This window comes from Pistacia vera, unplaced genomic scaffold, assembly GCF_008641045.1.
Source record: "Pistacia vera cultivar Batoury unplaced genomic scaffold, PisVer_v2 Contig650, whole genome shotgun sequence".
NCBI classification, from domain to species: domain Eukaryota; kingdom Viridiplantae; phylum Streptophyta; class Magnoliopsida; order Sapindales; family Anacardiaceae; genus Pistacia; species Pistacia vera.
Window position 1 is genome coordinate 709,411 of NW_022196502.1, and position 21,787 is coordinate 731,197.

General features: G+C 41.3%; 2 protein-coding genes across 2 annotated transcripts; one reads left to right on the forward strand and one right to left on the reverse strand.

Moving 5' to 3' along the window:
• Window positions 1–6,863: 6,863 nt before the first annotated feature.
• LOC116111825 lies at window positions 6,864–7,337 on the reverse strand. The gene has a single exon (XM_031397975.1). It carries the CDS (start codon window positions 7,335–7,337, stop codon window positions 6,864–6,866), a length of 474 nt encoding a protein of 157 aa, XP_031253835.1.
• A 7,813-nt stretch (window positions 7,338–15,150) lies between these two features.
• Window positions 15,151–16,709, forward strand: LOC116111851 (non-functional pseudokinase ZED1-like). The gene is made up of 2 exons (XM_031398015.1): window positions 15,151–15,358; window positions 15,463–16,709. Exon 2 carries the CDS (start codon window positions 15,468–15,470, stop codon window positions 16,512–16,514), a length of 1,047 nt encoding a protein of 348 aa, XP_031253875.1. The 5' UTR covers window positions 15,151–15,358; window positions 15,463–15,467; the 3' UTR covers window positions 16,515–16,709.
• Window positions 16,710–21,787: the final 5,078 nt, after the last annotated feature.

Below are 21,787 nucleotides of genomic sequence, written 5' to 3' on the forward strand. Positions count from 1 at the left end.
TGTACTCGTACTTCCTAAAGGAGAATGGCAAGGAGAAGGGTCGGTATCTGATGAACTTGAGGCATGATCGGTCTCACCTGGTAACCGACCTACAGTCCAACAACAAAAATTGGAAGGACCGATACTTCTTCATTAGGGGTCAGACTATCTTTGGAGAGAGGGGACATGGCGAGATCCCGAGCAGCTGGCGAGCTACCGGTGAGAACTTTGTTGTTTTTTTTTTCTACTTTGATTACTAAATCTTGATTGTGTTTTTTCTTTACAGAGCTTGAGTACAATCAGGCTGGATAGAGCGGAGACGACTTGGACGTTGCGACCCAGAAGGTGTTAGCCATCCCGTCGGAGCAGAGGGATTGGGGAGTAGTGCTAGCAGAGTCTAACCTAAGGACCAGCATTCTCTGGGCCGGAGTAGAGACGGTTCAACGAGGTATTCCCTTCCCCTCGCTGAAGCAGACTTAGGATATTCTTCTGAGTCGATACTGCAATCATATCATTTTTGGTGAGTTCAGGCTGAACCCACTAACCATTGGAGAGTTTGTGCTTGCAGAGACACTAATGAAGAAATTGACCGTCTCGAGTGCGAGCGAGTCTATCGCCTGGTGTTGGGAGAAGAGTAGGAGGGAATCCTTAGCCAGGGAGGATAGGAGAGTAAAAGACGTGTTAGCGACACCGCCGAGTCAACAACCTGCGGCAGGAGCTGGGTCATTCCAGACCGCAGTCATGGATGAGGAGGTCGGGACGATTACATTCAAGATTCTGACTACCATGTCGACCTACTCTAACAATACTTCTATGAGCAAGCTGGCCGACTCATTCCTATTCCCAACAGACAAGGCGCGTCTGAACCAGATGGGTGCAGTTGCTACTGTTGACTAGAGAGTATCCCGTGCTTTACAGGTTTGGCAGGAATTTTGTTTTATTTAGCTCATTGCTTTCGTATTGATGACAATACTTTGTTGTGCAGGCATTCACGAGCAGTCTTCACTTGAGGAAATCTGTGGTAGCGCAGGAGAAGAGGATACAAGATGTGTCCAAGGCAAACACTAGCCTGCTCCAGAGGGAGATAGCAGCCCGGAAGGCCGAGCAAGTGGGTCAGCAGTGTCTGAGGGATAGCGAGCGTGAGTTGGAGAGATTGAGTCGTGAGTTGGCCGAGAAGAACGCAAGGATCGAGTCTCTCAGGGAGTAGTGTATTTCCATTACTGATGACGCCATCATCAAGGCCCGGGGCAAACTCATGCTTGAGTTCAAGGAAGGGAGGACCTCTCACTGGGATCCAGATGAAGACATTCAGCTCATGCGAGAGTTGCTGGAAGAGGGAGACGGTCATCCGAAGGGGCAAGACAAGGAGCAGGGACAAGGAGCAGATGTCTGACCTTGCTAGTCAGCCGGGGCCGTCGAGTGCTGGGGATGTGAGCGACTATGTTGCTGGGCCAGGTGCTGGTGGTGCAGACATGATGACCGAGTCAGAGATGGAGGAGGCGACTTGTACTGAGGATACTTAGCTTAGTTTTTCCTTTGTTTATGTATTTTGGGGCCTGTGATGCCCTTTTCCTTGGCGTGTGTGCCTTTTTGTACTCTGAACTGAGCCGTTTGAGGCCGTGTGTATTATACTTGGTTGTTTTCACTTTTGATGCTTTCTTCATGGATGAGTGAGCTGTTCATTCCTTCTTTACTTGTAGATGCATTATGTTGTGTTCGTGACTTTAGGGCGGCCTAGTGGCTAAGGCATGTAGGCCTTGTGTTGAGCTAGGTTGGTGATTTGCTGATTGAAAGTGTAAGAACCATTCATTCAATCTGGCCGACTGAGTATGTAGTCCTGGATTGAATGAAGTCAATCCGAAGGTATGAATTCTTGGGTCGAACAGGGCCGACTCGAAGGTGTGAGTCATAGATCGGGCTGAGCCGATTTGATGGTGTAAATTCATGGATCGGGCTAAGCCGATCGAAGGTGATTTCATGAACCGAGCAGGGTCGATTCGAAGGTTTTTTCGTGAATCGAGCGGGGTCAATTCGAAGGTGTTATTGGTGGATCAGGTAGGGCTGATCTGAAGGTTTTATTGTGAATCGAGCAGGGTCGATTCGAAGGTGCGATTTCGTAGATCGGGCAGGGCCGATCAGAAGGTGTTATCGTGAATCGAGCAGAGTCGATTCAAAGATGAGATTTCGTGGATCGGGCAGGGCCGATCTGAAGGTGTTACAAACAATTGATCGACTGGAGTTGATTTGAAGACGAAAAATTTCTGAATAATACTTCTTTAATATTTGGCCATGAGGCCGACTGTCTAAGAAGAGGTGGATAGACCCACTCATCCTTTTTTTTTTTTTTAAAGGAAAATAGAAAAAAGATAAGTTCGCCTAGAAGTAGTAGCATTTGAGGTGAATGACATTCCAACTGTTACTGATATCTTTTGGTGTCTGGAGTTTGTAAGCGCCCTTCCTTGCTTCTTTGGTTATCTTGTAGGGGCCTTCCCAGGGAGGGCCGAGTTTGCCAGAGTTGATTTCCTTGGTGTTTTGGAAGACCCTGTGAAGGACCTAATCGCCTACTCTGAAAGGGAAGGCCGAGTTTGCCAGAGTTGATTTCCTTGGTGTTTTGGAAGACCCTGTGAAGGACCTAATCGCCTACTCTGAAAGTCCGGATCCTCAAGTTGTGGTTATAGTGTCGGGCGGCCTATTGCTGATAGATTGCATTGCGGATGCTCGCCCGTTCGCGTAACTTGTCGATGGTGTCCAAGTTTTGGCAAAGGTTCTGGTTGTTCGATTCCTCATCTGCCCATTGGAGCCTGGTGGACAGGACTGATACTTTGACTGGGATGACTGCTTTAGAATCGTATGTGAGGGAGAAGCAGGTCTCGCCCATTGACAAGCGAGCCGTGGTTCAGTATGACCAAAGGTTTTCTGGTAGCTCATCTGCCCATGCATCCTTAGCTTACTGTAACCGCTTCTTTAGTGTCTGAATGATGGTCTTGTTTGACGACTCGGCCTAGCCGTTAGACTGGGGGTTGCGGGGGGTTGCGGGGGGTTGAGAAGCTTAGTTTTATTCCTCACATATCACAGAAATCCCTAAAGCCTGAGCTGATGAATTGGGATCCATTGTCGATGACGATCTCCTTCGGTATTCCAAACCTGCAGATGACATTCTTCCAGATGAAAGCTTTAACCTCTCGGTCTCTGACTTGTGCGAAGGCTTCGGCTTTGATCCACTTGGTAAAGTAGTCGGTCACTGCTAACATGAAGACTCATTGCCCGGGTGCAGTCAGTAGTTTTCCCACTATGTCCATTCCCCACTTCATAAATGGCCAGGGTGTGAGGATTGAGTGGAGTCGCTCTGGTGGGAGGTGTGAGACATGAGCAAACATTTGACAGTTGTCACACTTCTTCACATAAATGGCCGAGTCGATGCGTATGGTTGGCCAATAATATCCAGTAGTGATCACCCGGTGTGTAAGGCTGCGTCCCTTAGCATGGTTTCCACATTCGCCTTCATGGAGTTTGGCGAGAACGCTTTGGGTCTCCTCTGGGCTTGTGCACTTGAGATAAGGGCCCGAGAATGACTTTCTAAGGAGTTGGCCCTCATGTATGGTGAATCTGGCTGCTCTTGCTTTTAGTCGGCGTGCTTCGTTCTTATCAGCTGAGAGTTCATCGTGTTCTAAGTATCTTACTATCGAGGTCATCCAGCAGTCGGTTAGTTCAACACCCATGGCTTCCTCGGGTAGCTTGTTTAGTGGTTGCTCCTTCTAGTTGGCTAGCCACTGCATGAATAAGAGAGGGATGGATGACTGGGAAGAACATTTGAGTCCTGAGCCAAGGTTGGCAAAGGCATCAGCATGAGAGTTCTCTGCTCTGGGGACTTGGACGATAGAGAACTCCTCGAATTGGGCCTACAGCGCTTTGACCATGCTCAAGAAGGATGTAATCTTCGAGTCGCGTGCTTGATATGTGCCTTGTAGTTGATTGACCACGAGTTGGGAATCAGACTTCACCTCTAGTCTCTTCGCTTCAATTTCTTTGACTAAGGAAAGTCCAGCGATGAGAGCCTCATATTCGACCTCGTTGTTCGTGCACTTGAACCCACACCAGATTGCTCGCTGGATAATGTCTCCCTCTGGTGCAATCAGTACTGTTCTGAGTTCGCTTCCATTCACATTACTCGAGCCATCCACTAGGAGAGTCCACTTGGAGGGTGGCCCATCATTCATGCATAACAATTCCCTTTCTGCTTAGGTGGTGGTGCTCGGTGTGAAGTCAACGATGAAGTCTGCTAGCGCCTGGGACTTGACGGCGGTGTGAGGCTGGTAGGATATGTCGAACTCACTGAGCTCTACTATCCATTGCATGAGTCAGCCTGATAGCTCTGGTTTGTGCAGTATCTTCTTGAGTGGGAAGGAGGTGATTACAACTATGGAGTGGCATTAAAAGTATGGTCTAAGCTTCCTGGATGCATGGATGAGGGCAAGGGCCAGTTTCTCCAACTGACTGTACCGAGTTTGTGCTTCAAGGAGTGACTTGCTTACATAGTAGACCGGTAACTGCTTCGTTTCTTCTTCCCGAATTAGTACTGCTGAGATAGCTGTCTTTGAGACCGCCAGGTAAGAGTAGAGTTTCTCCCTATCCACAGGTTTGGAAAGAAGTGGAGGGGAGGTCAGATACCTTTTCAGCTGTTACAGGGTTTCTTCGTAGGAGGTGGTCCACTTGAACTTCTTGGACTTCTTGAGAGCATGGAAGAAGAGATGACACTTGTCGGTGGATCTAGAGATGAAGTGGCTCAAGGCGGCCACTCATCCTGCCAGGCACTGGATGTTTTCGATGCAAGTCAGAGATGGTATGCTAAGGATCGCTCTGATCTGGTTGGGGTTGGCTTCTATCTCTCGCTGTGTAACCATATAGCCCAAGAATTTACTTGATGAGACGCCGAATGAGCACTTAGTCGGATTTAGCTTCATGTTGTATTTCCAGAGGACGGCGAATGCTTGGCTAAGGTGGTTGAGGTGTTGTTCTACAATCAGGGACTTAATGAGTATGTTGTCGATGTAAACCTGTATAGTGTCTCCGAAGTACTTGGAGAACATCTTGTTAACTAGCCACTGGTAGGTGGCCCCGGCGTTCTTGAGACTGAACGGCAATACCTTGTAGCAGTAGATTCCCTTCTCTGTGATGAAGGCTGTCTTCTTTTAGTCGTCCGGGTGCATCAAGATCTAGTTGTACCCTGAGAAGGCGTCCATGAAACTAAGGAGCTCGTGGCCTGTGGTTGCATCTACCATCATGTCGATACGTGGGAGCGGGAAAGAATCCTTGGGGCAGGCTTTGTTCAAGTCAGTGAAGTCGATGCAGACTCTCCATTTCCCCTTTTTTTTCTTTATGACCATGACGTTTGCCAGCCATTCGGGGTAGTGGACCTCTCTGATCATGCCATTGCTCAGGAGTTTTTTCAATTTCTTTATTGACGATTCGGTTCTGCTCAGGTGCGAATTTCCTCCTCCTCTGCTTCACTGGTGGGTGATTCGGATCTACCTTGAGCTGGTGGACCATTGCGTCTGGACTAATTCTGGTCATATTGGCGTGGGACTAGGTGAAACAGTCCTAGTTCTGTTTGAGGAATTCTATCAGCTTCTCTCTTGTCTCAGGCTTGAGGCGGGACCCTATGTGTGTCTTTCTTTCAAGGTTGTCCGAGTGTATCTGTACTTCATCCAACTCTTCCATGAATGGTTGATCCAGCTCGGTTGGAGGGGTTGGATGAGACTGTAATTGCTATGAAGAATTGCCCTTGCCCTTGCCCTTGAAGGTGTTCTTGTAGCAATCTCTGGAAGCTTTGGGGTCACCCTTGAGCTCTCGTACCCCCCACTTGGTTAGAAACCTGATCGTCTGGTGGAAGGTAGACGGGATTGCCCATATGTTGTAGATCTAAGGTCGGCCCAAGATGACATTTTAGGGAGAGGGGCAATCAATCACCAGAAAGATGGTCTGTTTGTTTACTTCGTCGGCGTAGATAGGAAGGATGATCTCCCCAATGGTGTACTTCTGCTCAGAGCTGAACCCAACCAGCAGTGTCAGCCGCCTGTTGATGTTTGCTTCTTCCAGTCCCATAACCTTCACTGCTTCAAGGAATAGGATGTTTGCTGAAGAGCCTCCATCTACGAATACTCTCTTCACTAGGATGTTGGCAATCTGCAGGGAAACAACTAGAGCATCGTGATGAGGAGTGGCCAAGGTGACCGACTCGTCATCTTCAAATTGGATCACCTGATGAGCATGTGACCGTGAGACCGGATGGATGGACTGGACTTCACGGTGGTGGTTAGCTCTGGCATACCGCTTGGCTGATGAATAGCTTACCCCACTGATCTCTGATCCTCTGGAGATGAGCGAACAGAACCCCTTCGATTTGGGTTCCCGCAGGGGTGGTGATGGTTCTTTTGATTTTTCTGGCTAATGGTATTTTTCCCTTTATCTGTTAACAGATCTCGGAGATGTCCCCTCTTCAGAAGTGCACCGACCTCTAGCCGCAAGGCAATGCAGTCTGTGGTGTTATGCCTATAGTCGCCGTATAACTTGCACCACTTGGTCGTATCCCTCCTTGCCTCGGGATTGAGCTTGCCTGGCCACTTAACGGTGGGTCCCATTCCTTTCATAATTACGATGATCTAGGTTTGTTCGACGTTGAGGTTGTACTCCGGTATTTTGTATCGGTTCGATCCGAACTGTCTGTTATCGATTCTCGTTGGCTGGCGATCATACAGTTTTTTGACTCTACCCGTATTACGTGCTAGGGATTGGTAGCGGTGTTCCACTAGTCTGTGCTCTGGCTTCCTATCATTCCGCTTTGGGTCATACCTGGTGTGAGTTGCTCGGTTTATATCATCTTCCTCCTATCTCATTTGGATCACTGCTCGAGCCAGAGCATCTTCCATTGTTGTGCAACCTAGCTTCGTAAGTTCTTTGTATAGTTCTCCGTCTGGGAGGAGTCTTTTCCTGAAGGCATCCACAGTTGTCTCGGGGTTACATGATGCGATGAAGATCTTCTTTTTGTTGAACCCACTGACATACTCTCTCAATGGCTCTCCCCTTTTCTGGTATATTCTATATAGGTTAGCCAACAGTTTCTCTAGTTTCTTGCTGCTGGCAAACTGTTCCACAAAGGTGTCGGTGAGCTGAGCGAATGAGTCGAAGGATCTGTTCGGGAGATTCGTGTACCATTGGAGTGCTAGGCCGGATAAGCTTAAGCTGAAACTTTTGCACATGCAAGCTTCTCTCAACAGTTGGGGTATTGAGACAGTGAACATCCGCTGCTTGTACGAGACTATATGATCATCCGTGTTGGTTGTGCCATCGTAGAGCTTCATTTTGGGGATGGTAAACTTCTAGGGCATGTCGGCCAGGGCGATCTCATCCATAAAGGGTGAATCTGTGTAGCAGTGAGGCCTGCTCTTCTTGGTTGGGACCAACATTCTCGGGATGCGCCTCATCACTGCCTCTACATCAGCCAGCCTCTCGGCCAGTACCTATTTCGTAGGAGAAGGGGATACCACTAGGTCATCCCGTTTGACTGGGTCTGCCATTATATTCGTCCTCAGCACATTCCGTTGGGTCACCCCTCTCGGTGTAGTCTAATGGGTCATTCCTTCGTGCACTCCCTGGTAGCCTGGATCTGCGTTCATTCCCTCCAGTTGGATGACTCCCATGGTAACGGTTCTGGTGTTTAGCCCTACATGAATGGTTAGGAGAGTCGTCTGATAGTCACTAGGCCTGTCAGGATGGAAGGGTTCGAGTGTTGTAGTTTGTTTGGTTTAGCCGTTCAACCCGTGAGGGTGAGTCGAGCCGAACAGGGTTTGTGTTGGGGTGGTTAACTGGAGGTGAGGTGGGACGATAAAGATGGGTTGGTCTTGCGGATGCGGGCTTTTTGTCACTAGATCGTCTTGATCTCAAGGCTGGGATAGATCGGCTGAATTGTGTTTTGTTGGCATATCTTTGTCTTCATTAGTCAAGACAGAATCGTCGACCGCTGATGAGCTTAATGGATTCGACCTTTTATTAGAGACCGAGGGCCGATGCTCTAGTGTGGAGAGAGGTTGCATGGGTGGAACAGGGGCATGGAACCGATTGGGAGGTACCTGTCCAAACAGAAACTCTAGATCATAGAATTGACTCACTTTCTCTTTGAGAGACTGGTTCTCTGCCCTGATGGATGAGTTTTCGGTCCATATTGCATTGTTCTCGGCTTCTAGTGCGGCCACCTTATCTAAAATTTGTTGCATAAGAGCAGTCAGAGCCTACAGTCTAGCCTCGAGGCTAGGATTAGCGTTGACCGAATTGTCAGCCATGGAATGTTCCTCTACGTAGCAAGATTCGTTGAGCTGAATGATTGCTAGAGGCCCCATGATAAGCGATAAATTGTAGACGTAAAAATCTACCTGTACGAAAGGGGGGTCTGATCCCGTGAGATTGAGGCCACTAGCGATCCGCTGCACTTGCACACGTAGAGAAACAAACACGTGAAGCGAACGAGAAACATCAGGGCGGTGTTTGTCGTAGGCACTCCGACGCTCAAGTCAACAAGGCTGAAAATGGCTAGTATAGTGAGGGCTAGGGAGTAAAGAGGTTACCGGAAGTCTAGTTGAGGACTGTGACTACGATGGTGACTTGACGCTCTCAAGTCAGAGCTTCAGGTGTGAAGGTGTAATGTAATGTGTCTTCTGAGAGGGCTGACCTCTGCTTATATAGTGACTATCTGATCTCCTAACCTTGGTGGGAGTAGGAGTCCTAGTGTGACTTTGATACGAACCCTCGAGGAGTTATGGCGATGGTGAGCTGTCTTACCAGTGTTCGAATAGGAAGGTGATCCCGAACAGGAAAGTGACCTCGAATAGGAGATTGATCAGGAATAGGAAAGTGATCTGTAGGGGCCATGGGCTCTGAACTCACTTATAGGTCCAGGAAGTGAGCTGCGAGTGGGAGGCTTGTGCCCAGATGGTTTGGGTCGACTGTATCTCAAATCAAATGGGCCCAATCTGGATTGAATCGCATTGGGATTGGGCTTGGTTTCTTGTACACTGTCAGGCCCATTTTCCTATTTGGACCAAGGACGATTTTTGGCCCTAACAAGGTGCAAGCGCAGAATTTAGCTGTGGAAGATGCAGATGCAAAACCTATCAATACATCAGTTGGTCCTGTTTTGACATTGGAGCAGTATAACCACATTTTGTAGTTGTTGGGAAAGGAGAATGTTAATCCTTCGGATTCTTCAGTTGCAAATCTGGCAGGTACTTTCAATATTACTCATAATGCTCTATTTTCCTATTTAAATAGTAATGCTTGGATTATAGATACAGGGGCTACTGATCATATGACATGTAATTACTCCATGATACAATCCCCTATTACCATAAAGCCTTCCACAAAATCACTTGTAGGATTACCCGATGGAACTAAAACTCACATTGCACATATAGGTTCTGTTATTTTGGACAATGGTATGCACCTTTCAAAAGTCTTACATATACCAGCCTTTAAACACAACCTACTTTCAGTCTCAAAATTTACAGTCTCTAATAATTGTGCTATCAATTTTTACCCTGATTTCTGTCTAATTTAGGATCTTTACAATGGCAAATTAAAGGGGATTGGTAAGCATAATCAAGGCTTGTACTTTCTTGATCCAATGTCACAAAACTCTATATTGTCAAACTTAGATGTATCAAATAAGGTTGTTTGCAGTGTTTCAAATCAATTTTTAGCAGTGTCTTGTTCAAACAATAATGTACCCTTCAATTTACAGTTGAATAAAAGTGTTGATTCACCTGGTTCTTTTATGGTTACCAATTATTCTACTACTATTGAATTGCGGCACCAAAGGTTAGGGCATGCTCCTTATACAATTTTGCATCATATGAATGGACAACTACATGTGTCTAACCCTCCTCACTGCCATGTTTGCCCATTAGCCAAACATACCAGGGTTCATTTTCCTCACAGTCACTCAAATTCTAGCCGCATATTTGACCTATTACATGTCGATGTTTAAGGTCCATATAGGATACCAACACAAGGAAATGCTAGGTATTTTCTTACCCTAGTGGATGACTATTCTAGAGTAACCTGGTTATTTTTAATGCAGTATAAATCTGATGTGTTTACTACCATCAAACATTTTCTTCAAATGGTACATACCCAATATCATTTTACTCCCAAATGTATTAGGAGTGATAATGGTCTTGAATTCTTTAATAAAGCTTGTCATGATCTATTTACTAGCACAGGAATTATACACCAGAGTTCATGTGCCTATTCTCCTCAACAAAATGGGATTGTTGAGAGGAAACATAGACATATTCTTGAAGTAGCTAGAGCTTTAAAGTTTCAATCTAACATGCCAAGTCATTTTTGGGGATATTGTGTGCAAACAGCGGTGTATCTTATTAATAGGTTTTCTTCTTCCATTTTAAAAGGGTTATCTCCTTTTGAGAAATTTTTTGGTAAACCTCCTTCATTGGATCACCTAAAAGTATTTGGTTGTTTTGTTTATGCTACCATCCTCACCTCTAAAGACAAGTTATCACCTAGATCTAATCCTTGTGTGTTTTTGGGTTATTCCTTGACTCAAAAAGGATACTTGCTCTATAACCTTTCATCTCATAGTGTCATAGTTACAAGAGATGTTATTTTTCATGAAACAATATTTCCTTTCACTTGGTCCAAATCTACACAAAAACCTTTTCCCATTGATACAGATTTCCTTGATATTGAGTCCACCTCTTCTGTTATACCTGTCCAGAATTCAGAACCTATAGACCATATTAATTCCCGTACTCATCACCAAACTTTAGACCTTACAGCACCTCATACTGCCTCTTTAAATGGCAAACATCATTCCCTCGTTTCTCACCCAAATTCAGACCCTACAGTACCTCATACTGCCTTTTTAAATGACCAGCATCATTCCCCTATTTCTCACCAGCATTTACCACCCATCAGAAAATCCAATAGACCTACAAGACCTCCCATTTGGACCACAGATTTCATGTGTCCCTCTATCAAACCTTCCCCTACAACCAATTTTACATCATATCCTATTTCCAATTATGTGTTATATGATCATATTTCCTCTGCTTACAAAGCTTACTTCACAACTAAACATTTAGTAGAACCTTCATCCTTTTCTTTAGCATCTCAAGATCCTAATTGAGTGGTTGCAATGCAAAAAGAAACACAGGCTTTAGAGCTAAATAAAACCTGGTCTCTAGTACCTTTACCCCTTGGTAAGACTCCAATTGGTTGTAAATGGGTTTATAAGCTCAAGTATAGAGCTGATGGTTCTTTCGAAAGATATAAGGCTCGGCTTGTCGCTAAGGGATACACTCAAAAAGCTGGCATTGATTATGCAGAAACTTTTTCTCTTGTGGTCAAAATGGTCACCATTCGAACCATTTTATCCCTAGCTTCTATGTATAATTGGCCTTTATACCAAATGGATGTTGACAATGCATTTCTACAAGGTGATTTACAAGAGGAAATCTATATGAATCTACCTCAAGGTTTTGCAAAGCAGAGAAGGGAGGGGAGGGGGGGGGGGGGGGGCAGCAAAAAGATGGTGCAAAATATTGTTTGTAAGTTGCACAAGTCACTTTATGGTTTAAAACAAGCTTCTAAAGCTTGGAATTATAAGCTTACACAAGCTTTAATTGTTGGAGGTTTCACTCAATCTAAGGCTGATTATTCTTTGTTCATTAAAAGAATTGATTCTCACATTGTGTTAGTGTTAGTATATGTGGATGACATTGTCATCACAGGGGACAACATTGATATGATCCATCATACCAAGAAGCCTCTACAGTCTAATTTTAAGCTGAAGAATTTAGGGATGCTGAATATTTTTGGGGTTTTGAGGTGGCTAGATCGTGTAAAGTGATCAATTTGTGTCAAATATGCTCTTGAGCTCATATCTGAATCTGGGTTATCTAACTCTAAACCTTCTGTAGTTCCAATGGAGTCCACTTTGAAGTTAACATCTACTGCTTATGATGAATGTTTTCCTTTTGGCAATGATCCACTACTTGCTGATCATAGCATCTATCAACGGTTAGTGGGTAAGCTGTTATACTTATGCATGACAAGACCAAATTTGAGTTTTTCTGTCAATCTATTAAGTTAGTTCATGCATAATCCCAAGCAATCACATATGAATGCAGCCCTTAAGGTAGTTAAATACATCAAGACAGCTCTAGGTTTGGGTTTATTTTTCCCAACTAAGAATCATATGGATTTATCAGCCTTTTGTGACTCGGATTGGGCATCTTGCCTCATGACAAGGAAATCAGTTACGGATTATTGCATTTTCCTTGGCAAATCCTTAATTTCGTGGAAGTCTAAAAGGCAGGCCACTGTTTTCAAGTCCTCTTCCGAAGCTGAGTACAGGGCCATGGCCTCTACTGTGTGTGAAATTCTTTGGCTCATACAACTTTTTACTGAACTTGGATTCACTAGTCTACTTCCTGTTCCCCTTTACTGTGATAATCAAGCTGCCAACCACATTGCATCAATCCCATCATTCATGAAAGGACCAAACACATTGACATTGATTGCCACATTGTGAGGGAACAACTCAAGATAGGTATGATCAAAACTGCTTATGTTCCATCCTCAGAACAGCCTGCTGATCTTCTAACAGTAGAGTAATTCTGCAGTAGAGTTAGTTGGAAGTCAGTTTACTGTTAAGATAAACTTTGGTTAGATGTTAACTATAGTTAATTATGTTGAGTTACTGTGTAAGTATAAAACATTGTAGAACTCCAGAATTGATAAGTAATATACACGAAGATACATTCTCTTCAAAACACCTCTTTTGCAACTGTATTTTACTCTTCAACAAATCATTTATTTCTTAGAAATGATTTAAAACAACCCTATAAATATTAAACCCCATTAAAAATATCAAACACCTTTACAAAATCATATCATTTGAGATAAGTTTATAATATTGAATAAAATGAAACAGTAAAAGTGAATTCTATTATTGAATGACTTGAAAGATGATAAGTTTGATCTTCTCTCCCCTTGGTACATCAAAATTAATAGCTTCTACTTCTAGGGTGTTCTTAAATGCATTAAATTTCTGTCGTCTTTTAAATTAAACAAGGTTGTGGCGAGCATGGTGGGTAATTCTCCTCAAAAGGATAGAAAAGAAGCTGATTAAAGAATATGATTTACCATAAATCTAACAATTAAAACAAGAAAAAAGGGTTTCTCCGATCTTTTTTCTTTATTGTAAATTATCTCTACAACTGCCGGTGTGGCCTTTAATCTTTTCTTTTAATTTGATAAGTCGATTCTTTACAGACACATTGGTGGGTCATTAATTCCACTTACAAAAGCATAGCAAACGTGCTTGAGAGGAATTGGGAAATAATGCTTTCTGGGTGAATTAATGACATGTTGCCACCCAAAGTTTACCTTAATTAATTTTCTCACTCATAAACTTTAAAATTGTTAAATTCAGACGTTAGTTTTAACAATAAAAAGAGATTTTTGTCAATTCGCATAATATATATTGTTGATACATGATTTTGATACCAACTAAACGCATGTATAAAATATTGAGTTGACCTAGAAGACACACGTGAATGAGAGTATTGAACTGAGTAAAAGATGAAGAACGGTATTTAATGTGGTTCGGATGCTTAAACAAGTGAATCCTATGTCTACTGGAATTGTATTGATATATTAGAGATCAGGTCGCGTCCCGCGAGCTGACTTACAAGAGGTTACAAGAGAGAGAGAATATATATATATATATTCCAGAGAGAAATTAGTTAATCCCTCAGACGGGAGAGGAACCCTCTATTTATAGTTGGATGAATTGAGATAATGATTACTAAATCAGGGAGTAGGTCAGATTGCTGCGCAAATTTTTCCTTGCGTCCCATTATTCACGTACTCGAGTGATTTACTTGAATCTTGTAGGGATTGGACACGTGGATCGCCCCCAGCCTTTCATCAACCTGGCGCACATCTACTGCATTGGTAGGAACATGCCGCTTGTGTCAGCGTGTGATGCGGCTTCGTCTAAATGGCTGCTATATTTACCTAAGTTGTGGCCACTTATGCTGACAGGGCTCTACATCAGCCCTATTTTTCCAAGCATTACATATATTAATAAATGTATTTGTTTTCACTACTTTCCACTTATGTCTAAACAATTTCAGGTGTTTAGATTATTTGTTTTTTCTGCATTAAAAAAGTTAACAATTGTTACTTAAATTTGAATATGAAAATAATGATAATAAAGATCCAATTAAATTACTAATTCATCCTTATATTACTATTAAATACGCATAGCTTTTACACTATATTCTGAAATATATTACCTCCATTAATAATTAAATTAAAAAAATTCATAATTGGTGAATATTTAAATTGACAATTGGTTGCCGATGACCCGTTGCCGATAACCGGCTTCCATCGTTGGAGAGAATCCAACAACAAAATTGATACCAAAAGATGCTCTGGAGCTAATCTACACATCCAAGTAATTTTCCGCCATTTTTGGCCTTTTGTGCGCCGTTTCGATGGCTGCAAGTGGGTGGGTGGGGGTGATAGCTTGGGTGAGTTGCAATTTGTGTTGAATTCAAAGATAATTTTGTCTAAAAAATTAATAAGTTGGGGTAAAATAGTAAAAACTATATTTATGTAAATAAATTTAAAAATAAAGGTATTATTGTCATAAAATTTTATTAATAAGGAATAGAATTGTAATAAAAAAAGATTACTCAAAAGTAATCAGATTACTTCCAATATTACTAACAATAACGACAATTAATATTTAAAGATTATCAAAATCTTATGTTATTTGTTAACCAAATATGATAATCTCATAATTCCAATAATCTCAGCCAAACACCCTTTTACAATATTATCTATGGAGTGTTAAATCAAACGTTATATTTTTATAATACTTTTTGGGAATTCTCGCAGTAAGTTAATTCAAAGGTACTCACAACTTCGAACTTGAGGAAATTTTGATATCTTTATTGATAGACATAGGGTCCCATTTACGTAAGACATTGCACATTCCGCTAAGCTAAATGGTAGGACGCGTTATTTTGACACCTAGACCCCACTAACACTAGGCTGTTCAAATAACAACCAGATGAATCTGGTCAAAGCAAAGGAAGCTTCCTTATCTTGGTTGTGGAAATTTCAGATTCCTAGTGGGTCAACTTTTCTCGTCAATAAATGAACTGATGAATGTAAATTAAACAAATTGATCAAGATAGTTGAGGAAGAAGATCAGAAGACTCTCTCAAACTCAAGCCTCGCGGGCGTTGTTCTTTATCTTGCCTGATACTTGAATATTTCATCAATCACACTGGTAAATTACATATCCAGCTTTTCAATTTTTTTTTTCTGTGTCTATCCGCTAATGGATTTAGTTTTCTTAATTGTTAATGACAAGTTTAATTTATGCATTTTTAGGTTAGATGATGAGCTCATTCTTGAAAGGAAGCAAAAGGCAGAAACAGGAAAGATTTCTGTTGAATGGTAAGATTTTATTGAAAGAGTTAATTGCGTCTTCTAATGGTAAATATAATCCAATCCGTAGCTTCACTGATAAAGAGATCAAGATAGCAACAAACAATTATGATCAACAGAAAATTATAACAAAGGAGGTCATATATTCATTATACAAAGGTTTTCTACAAGATCGACCCGTTTCTGTTATGAAGTTTTCACCTGATTTCTATGATCAAGCCGCATTTGGTATTAATAGCATTGTATTTGCATCGCAAATGAGTCACAAAAATATTTTGAAGTTGATTGGATGTTGTTTAGAGTCTGAAGTTCACATTCTAGTTTTTGAATCTGTGGAGTATGGGACTCTTGCTAATCATATTTATCGTTCACGTGAACCGTACTTTGAGCCTTTGTTATTGACACATAGGTTAAAGATTGCTATGGAGTTAGCTAATGCAATTGCATATCTCCATTTCAAGTTCCCTCGACCCATTGTTTTTAGAATGATCAGTCCATTTACTATTGTATTCAATGAAAAATATGTTGCCAAATTGTGTGATTTTTCAAACTCCATATCCATGCCAGAAGGTGAAACTCACATAGAGGAATCAAAGGATAGGATTATAGGAATAGGGGGATTTTTTGCACCCGAGCGTTTTACAACACCGAGATTTAATGAAAAGGTGGATGTCTATAGCTTTGGTGTTTTGCTACTTGTGCTTTTGACAGGTCTCAAAACACATGAGCCTCCCAGTTGGATTACTGAAACTCGTCTTGATTGGAATTTGGAGCATGCTGTGAAAAAATACATTGATCAAGAGAGGTTTACTGAGATAGTTGATCCCATAGTTGTTGGTTCTGGACTATCTCCCGAAAAAGAAGAGCAATTGCAAGCATTTGCAGAGCTTGCCTTTAAATGTCTCTCTGATTCAGCCGTAGACAGGCCAACAATGATTGATGTAGCAAAACAACTTAGGCACATTTATAATTCTACTTGTCAATTAATGTCTTAATTTATGTACTCATTATTACAAAGATGTAAATTTTCATGCATTTATGAAGATTGAGGATGCCCTTGTAATATATATATATTGTCTCTATTTCTATAGAAGAAATGTCAGCTTTCCAAAGAAAGCCAAGCGTCTCTATAACTACAGAAGGACAAAATTATGATTTTTGACAAAACATAAGAGGCTTAACTTAGCATTCCAGTTTATTGTCAAGATACTGTAATTTTTCTTTTACCCACTATTTGAGGTGGGTTCGCATCGAAGGGGACGCGTTCTGAGACCCACTATTTGAGATGGGTAAGAGATAAATCTACAATATATTTATAGTACGCCGGGATGTTATATACTTAAAAGGCCACCACATTTGGCTTATTGATCAAGCAGACTTAACTCTGTTTTTAGATAATTATATTGTCAAATCTAGACCATCTATTCACCATTTTATAGTTAAGAAAGAATCCTACTTGCAAATTAATTATATATGTTGTCAAATCTAGACCATCTATTTCTGGATAATTATATACAATGTCAAATCTAGACCATCTATTCACCAGATGTGGCATAAAGTCTAGAGACCAAAATTGGGCAGAACTAATGCTTCATCGTTGTAAGCTCCTGCCACAAAATCATTCCATGATAAATGTTTACATCCAGTGGAAATAAATACATTTTTAATTTGTTTTTATTATTTTTGTTGTCGCTTCTTGTTAGCCAGAATCTTCTTATTCTTTTGACAGGACAGAGAGTAGGTTGTCATTCTGGTCCTGAAACTGAAGATGAAAATTTATCTTTTTTGGCTCTTGTGAAGAAATACTTTGGAAAGAATAGGCTTGAGGAGATAGTAGATCCCATAATTGTTGGAGAATAGTACATGGATCCTATATAAATTGCCTAAGGATAGAAAGGTAATTGGTTGCAAGTGGGTGTTCAAAAGAAAGTTGCAGGCAGATGAGACAATTGCAAAGTATAAGGCGAGACTCGTTGCAAAGGGATTCTCGCAGATTGAGGGTGTTGATTATAGTGAGATTTTCTCTCTTGTGGCCAAGTTAACATTAATCAGGTATGTTCTATCTATTGTTGCTACATTTGATCTTGAAATTGAGCAACTTGATGTAAAGACGGCATTCTTACATGGAGATTTAGAGGAGGAAATTTACATGAGGCAACCTGAGGGGTTTGTATGTAAAGGGAAGGAGGACTTGGTGTGTAGGTTGAGGAAGTCTCTGTATGGGCTCAAACAATTGAAAGAATTAGCATGCATGAAGAGTGGTGGAGATGGAGAATGAAAGCATGAAAGCATGGATTCTAAAAACCGGTTTTCAAACAAAGCTTGGAAAAGAGATTATACCTACTCCTTTGCTTTGGATTGATGAAGATCAACCTCAAAGTAATGAGACCTCCACACTTTAACACCACCTTGAGAGGTTTAGAGAGTGGTCGTGGCTTTTAGAGAGAGTTTTGGTTTTGCTTTGAGTGAACAATGTGTGTTATGAACAAAAATGCAACCTTTTGCATTTATATATACTTGGGCAATTTTGCAATTATTTATTTTTCACTTCCAAGCCCAATAAAATCTTATTTTATAAAGGGACCCCACAATTTATATGCTACCCTTTGAATAATCAATATATTCAAGGACCCATGTAAACTAACTAGTTTACATTCAACCCAAAATTTACCCCTTTTTACCCTTTAACTATTAAAAGGTTATTTTTGTTCATCTCATTAATCTTAACACTTTAAGATATAATAATTAAAAATTATTATTGCTTGACCATTTTAACCCTTAAAATGTCACAAATGATTTCTATGTAACTATTACTATAGAAATCCCGTTATTACCCTCGGAAGGTGCTAGCCCTCTTCGGATATCATTTCTCTCTCTTATCCTTCTCTAACTTCCAAGGCTATTGGTGTGACCATGTGTGCCACCATGGATTAGCCGTGAACCGGTTCTGGATGAATCCGAAAACCTGTCCGAGGCCCAACGACTACGGTAAACCACTAGCAATGTGCCATAGTCCCAAACCACTGAAAAATACTTCATCAAACCATTCAGATCATACGTACCATACAGGTAAAGTCCCTCCATGAGATATCCTATCGAGTATGGATTCATGGAACGTTAAAATCCAAACTCGATCTTCTACCGATTGTCGTCATATGTCCGGAACTTGTCATCACAAACTTACTTTTGTATGACAATAATAGACTCTGGCCAGAGATTCAGTTTTTCGACATTATCGTGTTCGTCTAGGAACTCGATCCGGATGAGTCAGCGGTACTCTCCGATCCTATATTTCCGAGTCAATGGATCCCCTATTGACTATCGTTCGTTTTCGCATATGAACAACGCATGACCAATAGGCTTTATGTACGAAACACGATTAGTCTCGTACTTTACACCGTATACCATACGCATCCATATCAGATCCGACTACAATGTCTCAGGTCAAAGGACTACATCGTGCACTGATATAACCAAACGATAAATCATTGACTACATGCTTTTTCCAAGTGATTTGTCGTTATTCGTCACGTTCGAAAAACAGTTCACCAACCGTTAATCCATACCAATGCCCCAGTGACATGACTATCATCGTCATCCGTTCTTATATCACTCATGATATCTTTCGGAAGCATCCAGTATGCCTACTGTACAATATAGTTGCCCAATTTATATTGCTTCTGTAGGGAACCCTTTTCGATAATTCATTTACCTATAAATGAATCATCTGGACATTCATATACATACTTTATTTTAAATGCATGACGGAATAAAGGAAGCATTTACATATATGAATTGAGAACTCTTTCTCTATTTTTTTATATATATATGATACAAGACAAAATGCTCGAAACCGACAACACGAATGGTTTCTAGGGCATACACTATATACACTAACAACAATCACCAAGGATGTGGTACCAAAAGTCAACTCCTATGTTCTTCAACATGGTTTTAGCCGCAGCAACGTGGATCACTGTGTGTACATAAAAAGGTTAGAAAATGTCTTTGTTATTTTAACCTTATATGTAGATGATATGTTGTTGATGGGAATAGCAAGGAGTTGATAAATTCTGTGAAGGGTTTGTTGCTACACAATTTGACATGAAGAATCTTGGGGCTACAATTTATTTTGGGTATGCAATTACTAGAGATCGTTAGAGTTGTAATTGTGGTTAGGGTAGAGGAAGTACATCGAAGAGGTGTTAGAATTTAACATGGTAGACTGCAAACCTGTGAAGACTCCTATGACTTTGGGAGTGAAACTGTCTACTATCAGTGCCCTAAGTCTGAGGAAGATGCTGAAGAAATGACCATGTGTCGTATGCAAAGTGCTGTAGGTAGTTTGATGTATCCATGGTGTGCACACGACCCGATATTGCACAAGCAGTGGGAGTTTTGAGTCGTTTTATGTCAAATCCTGGTAAGGAGCATTGGAGTGCTGTAAGAGGGTTCTTAGATATCTTCGTGGGACCTCGGATTTATCATTATGTTATGGAGGCTGGCGACTGGGGATGAGCTAGATGTGATAGGTTTTGTGGATGCTAATTGGGAGGTGATCTCGATAGTAGGCGTTCCATAAGTGGGTATGTATTCTCTTATTTGGTGTGGCTGTTTGTTGTGAGTAAAAGGCAAAGTACTGTACTTTGTCATCGACTGAGGCAGAATACATGGCATTGACACATGTGGCAAGAAGCTATTGGCTTCGAAGATTGATTTTTAGAGCTTGGTTTCAAGCTTGATGCTGTGAAGATTGGATGTGACAATCAAGGGGCTATTTACTTAGCCAAGAATCCTGCCTTTCATTCGCGATCAAAACACATTGACATACAATACCATTTCATCAGGCAAAAGATAGAGGAAAAATTGGTGTTGTTAGAGAAGGTTGATACACTTGTTAATGATGCAGATTTTCTTACCGAGGCTGTGAGCTTAGCAAAGTTTACATGGTGTGTTGATGAGGTAGGCCTTCATTGTGTGAAGTATTCGCCAAGTGGGAGAATGTTGGAGTTGTCGACTACTTCAGTATTAATGGGTAACGGAGACGCACTCGGGGGTCCCGTAGGCGGTTTTGGGCTTTTCCATGTATAACCGATGTAGGATTTCTTTTAAGTTACTAATTCCTTTTTGGGTAGGGCTTAGGAATAGGAATCCTTGTAAAACTAGGTTTAATCTCTTAAACCTAGTATATAATCATACTTTTCTCTTGTTATGTGTGTGAGAGCAATTCATCTATTGTAAACGAGAGAGGTGAGGCATATTGCAATAATATTGACTCAGCTGGACGTAGCCCACATTGGGTGAATCAGGGTAAATCGCGCATATTATTTTCTTTGTTTACTGTTTGATTTGTTTTACTATTATATTTTGTTCCTGTTGTTGTCTCTATTTCGTTCACTGCAGAGCTATTAAGAATAGAGGATACTGTTTTTGTTTTCAGATTTTCATTCTTGATTAGGGTTTCAACACAAATGCAGTATATAATTTTTGGTGTTGTTCTTTCTGTTTTCATGAGTATTAGTGAATCTTAGCCTTTACATACATTGTTTCTTTTATCTGTTTTTGTTTTCATTTTTGTGGCTTGGATGCATGTACTCGGATTTGATGATAGAGTTTTAGATATCTTTGTGTTTTTATGCTTCAAAAATGATCTTTGATTAGGTTGAAACTCTGAGAAGAAGAAGAGAAAAAAGCAACATCTAGCAAAAAGAGAAGCAAAGATGGGGAGATCGTGCTTTCCAAAATGTAGATTGGGAAGAATAATGGGTTGGCTTCAGATTGTGCTTGGAGGTCTTGTTATAATTGTAAGCCTATCGAGTTTCTTCAAGTTCTACTCAGCTGGATTTTTCATTCACAATGAAGATATATGCTGCCATAGAGGTATATGATGTGTTTGATATTGGGGCATTGAATGATAAGAGTTGGGGGAGTACTACATCGGATGGAAAGCCTGCAAGAAAAGCTTGAGAATAATGGAGAAGGAGAAAGCGATTAGGCCTCTTTATGCTGCTCATATTTCTCTTAGACAGATTTGGTTACCTAAAGCTATAGCCGGCGGTGGACCGTGCCGTGCCTAAAAATATAAGGCCTATTATGCCATGGGTCATGCCAAGGCCCACAAAAATTCGTGTCTTGTCGTACCGTGTTGGCCCACCAAATCTAAAGGCCTATGGCATGACCTGCTATATATCGTGTGGCGCCGTGGGCCGGCCTGCATGCTTTGTAAATTTTTTTAATAATTTATAAATTATGGTAATTTTGATTTATT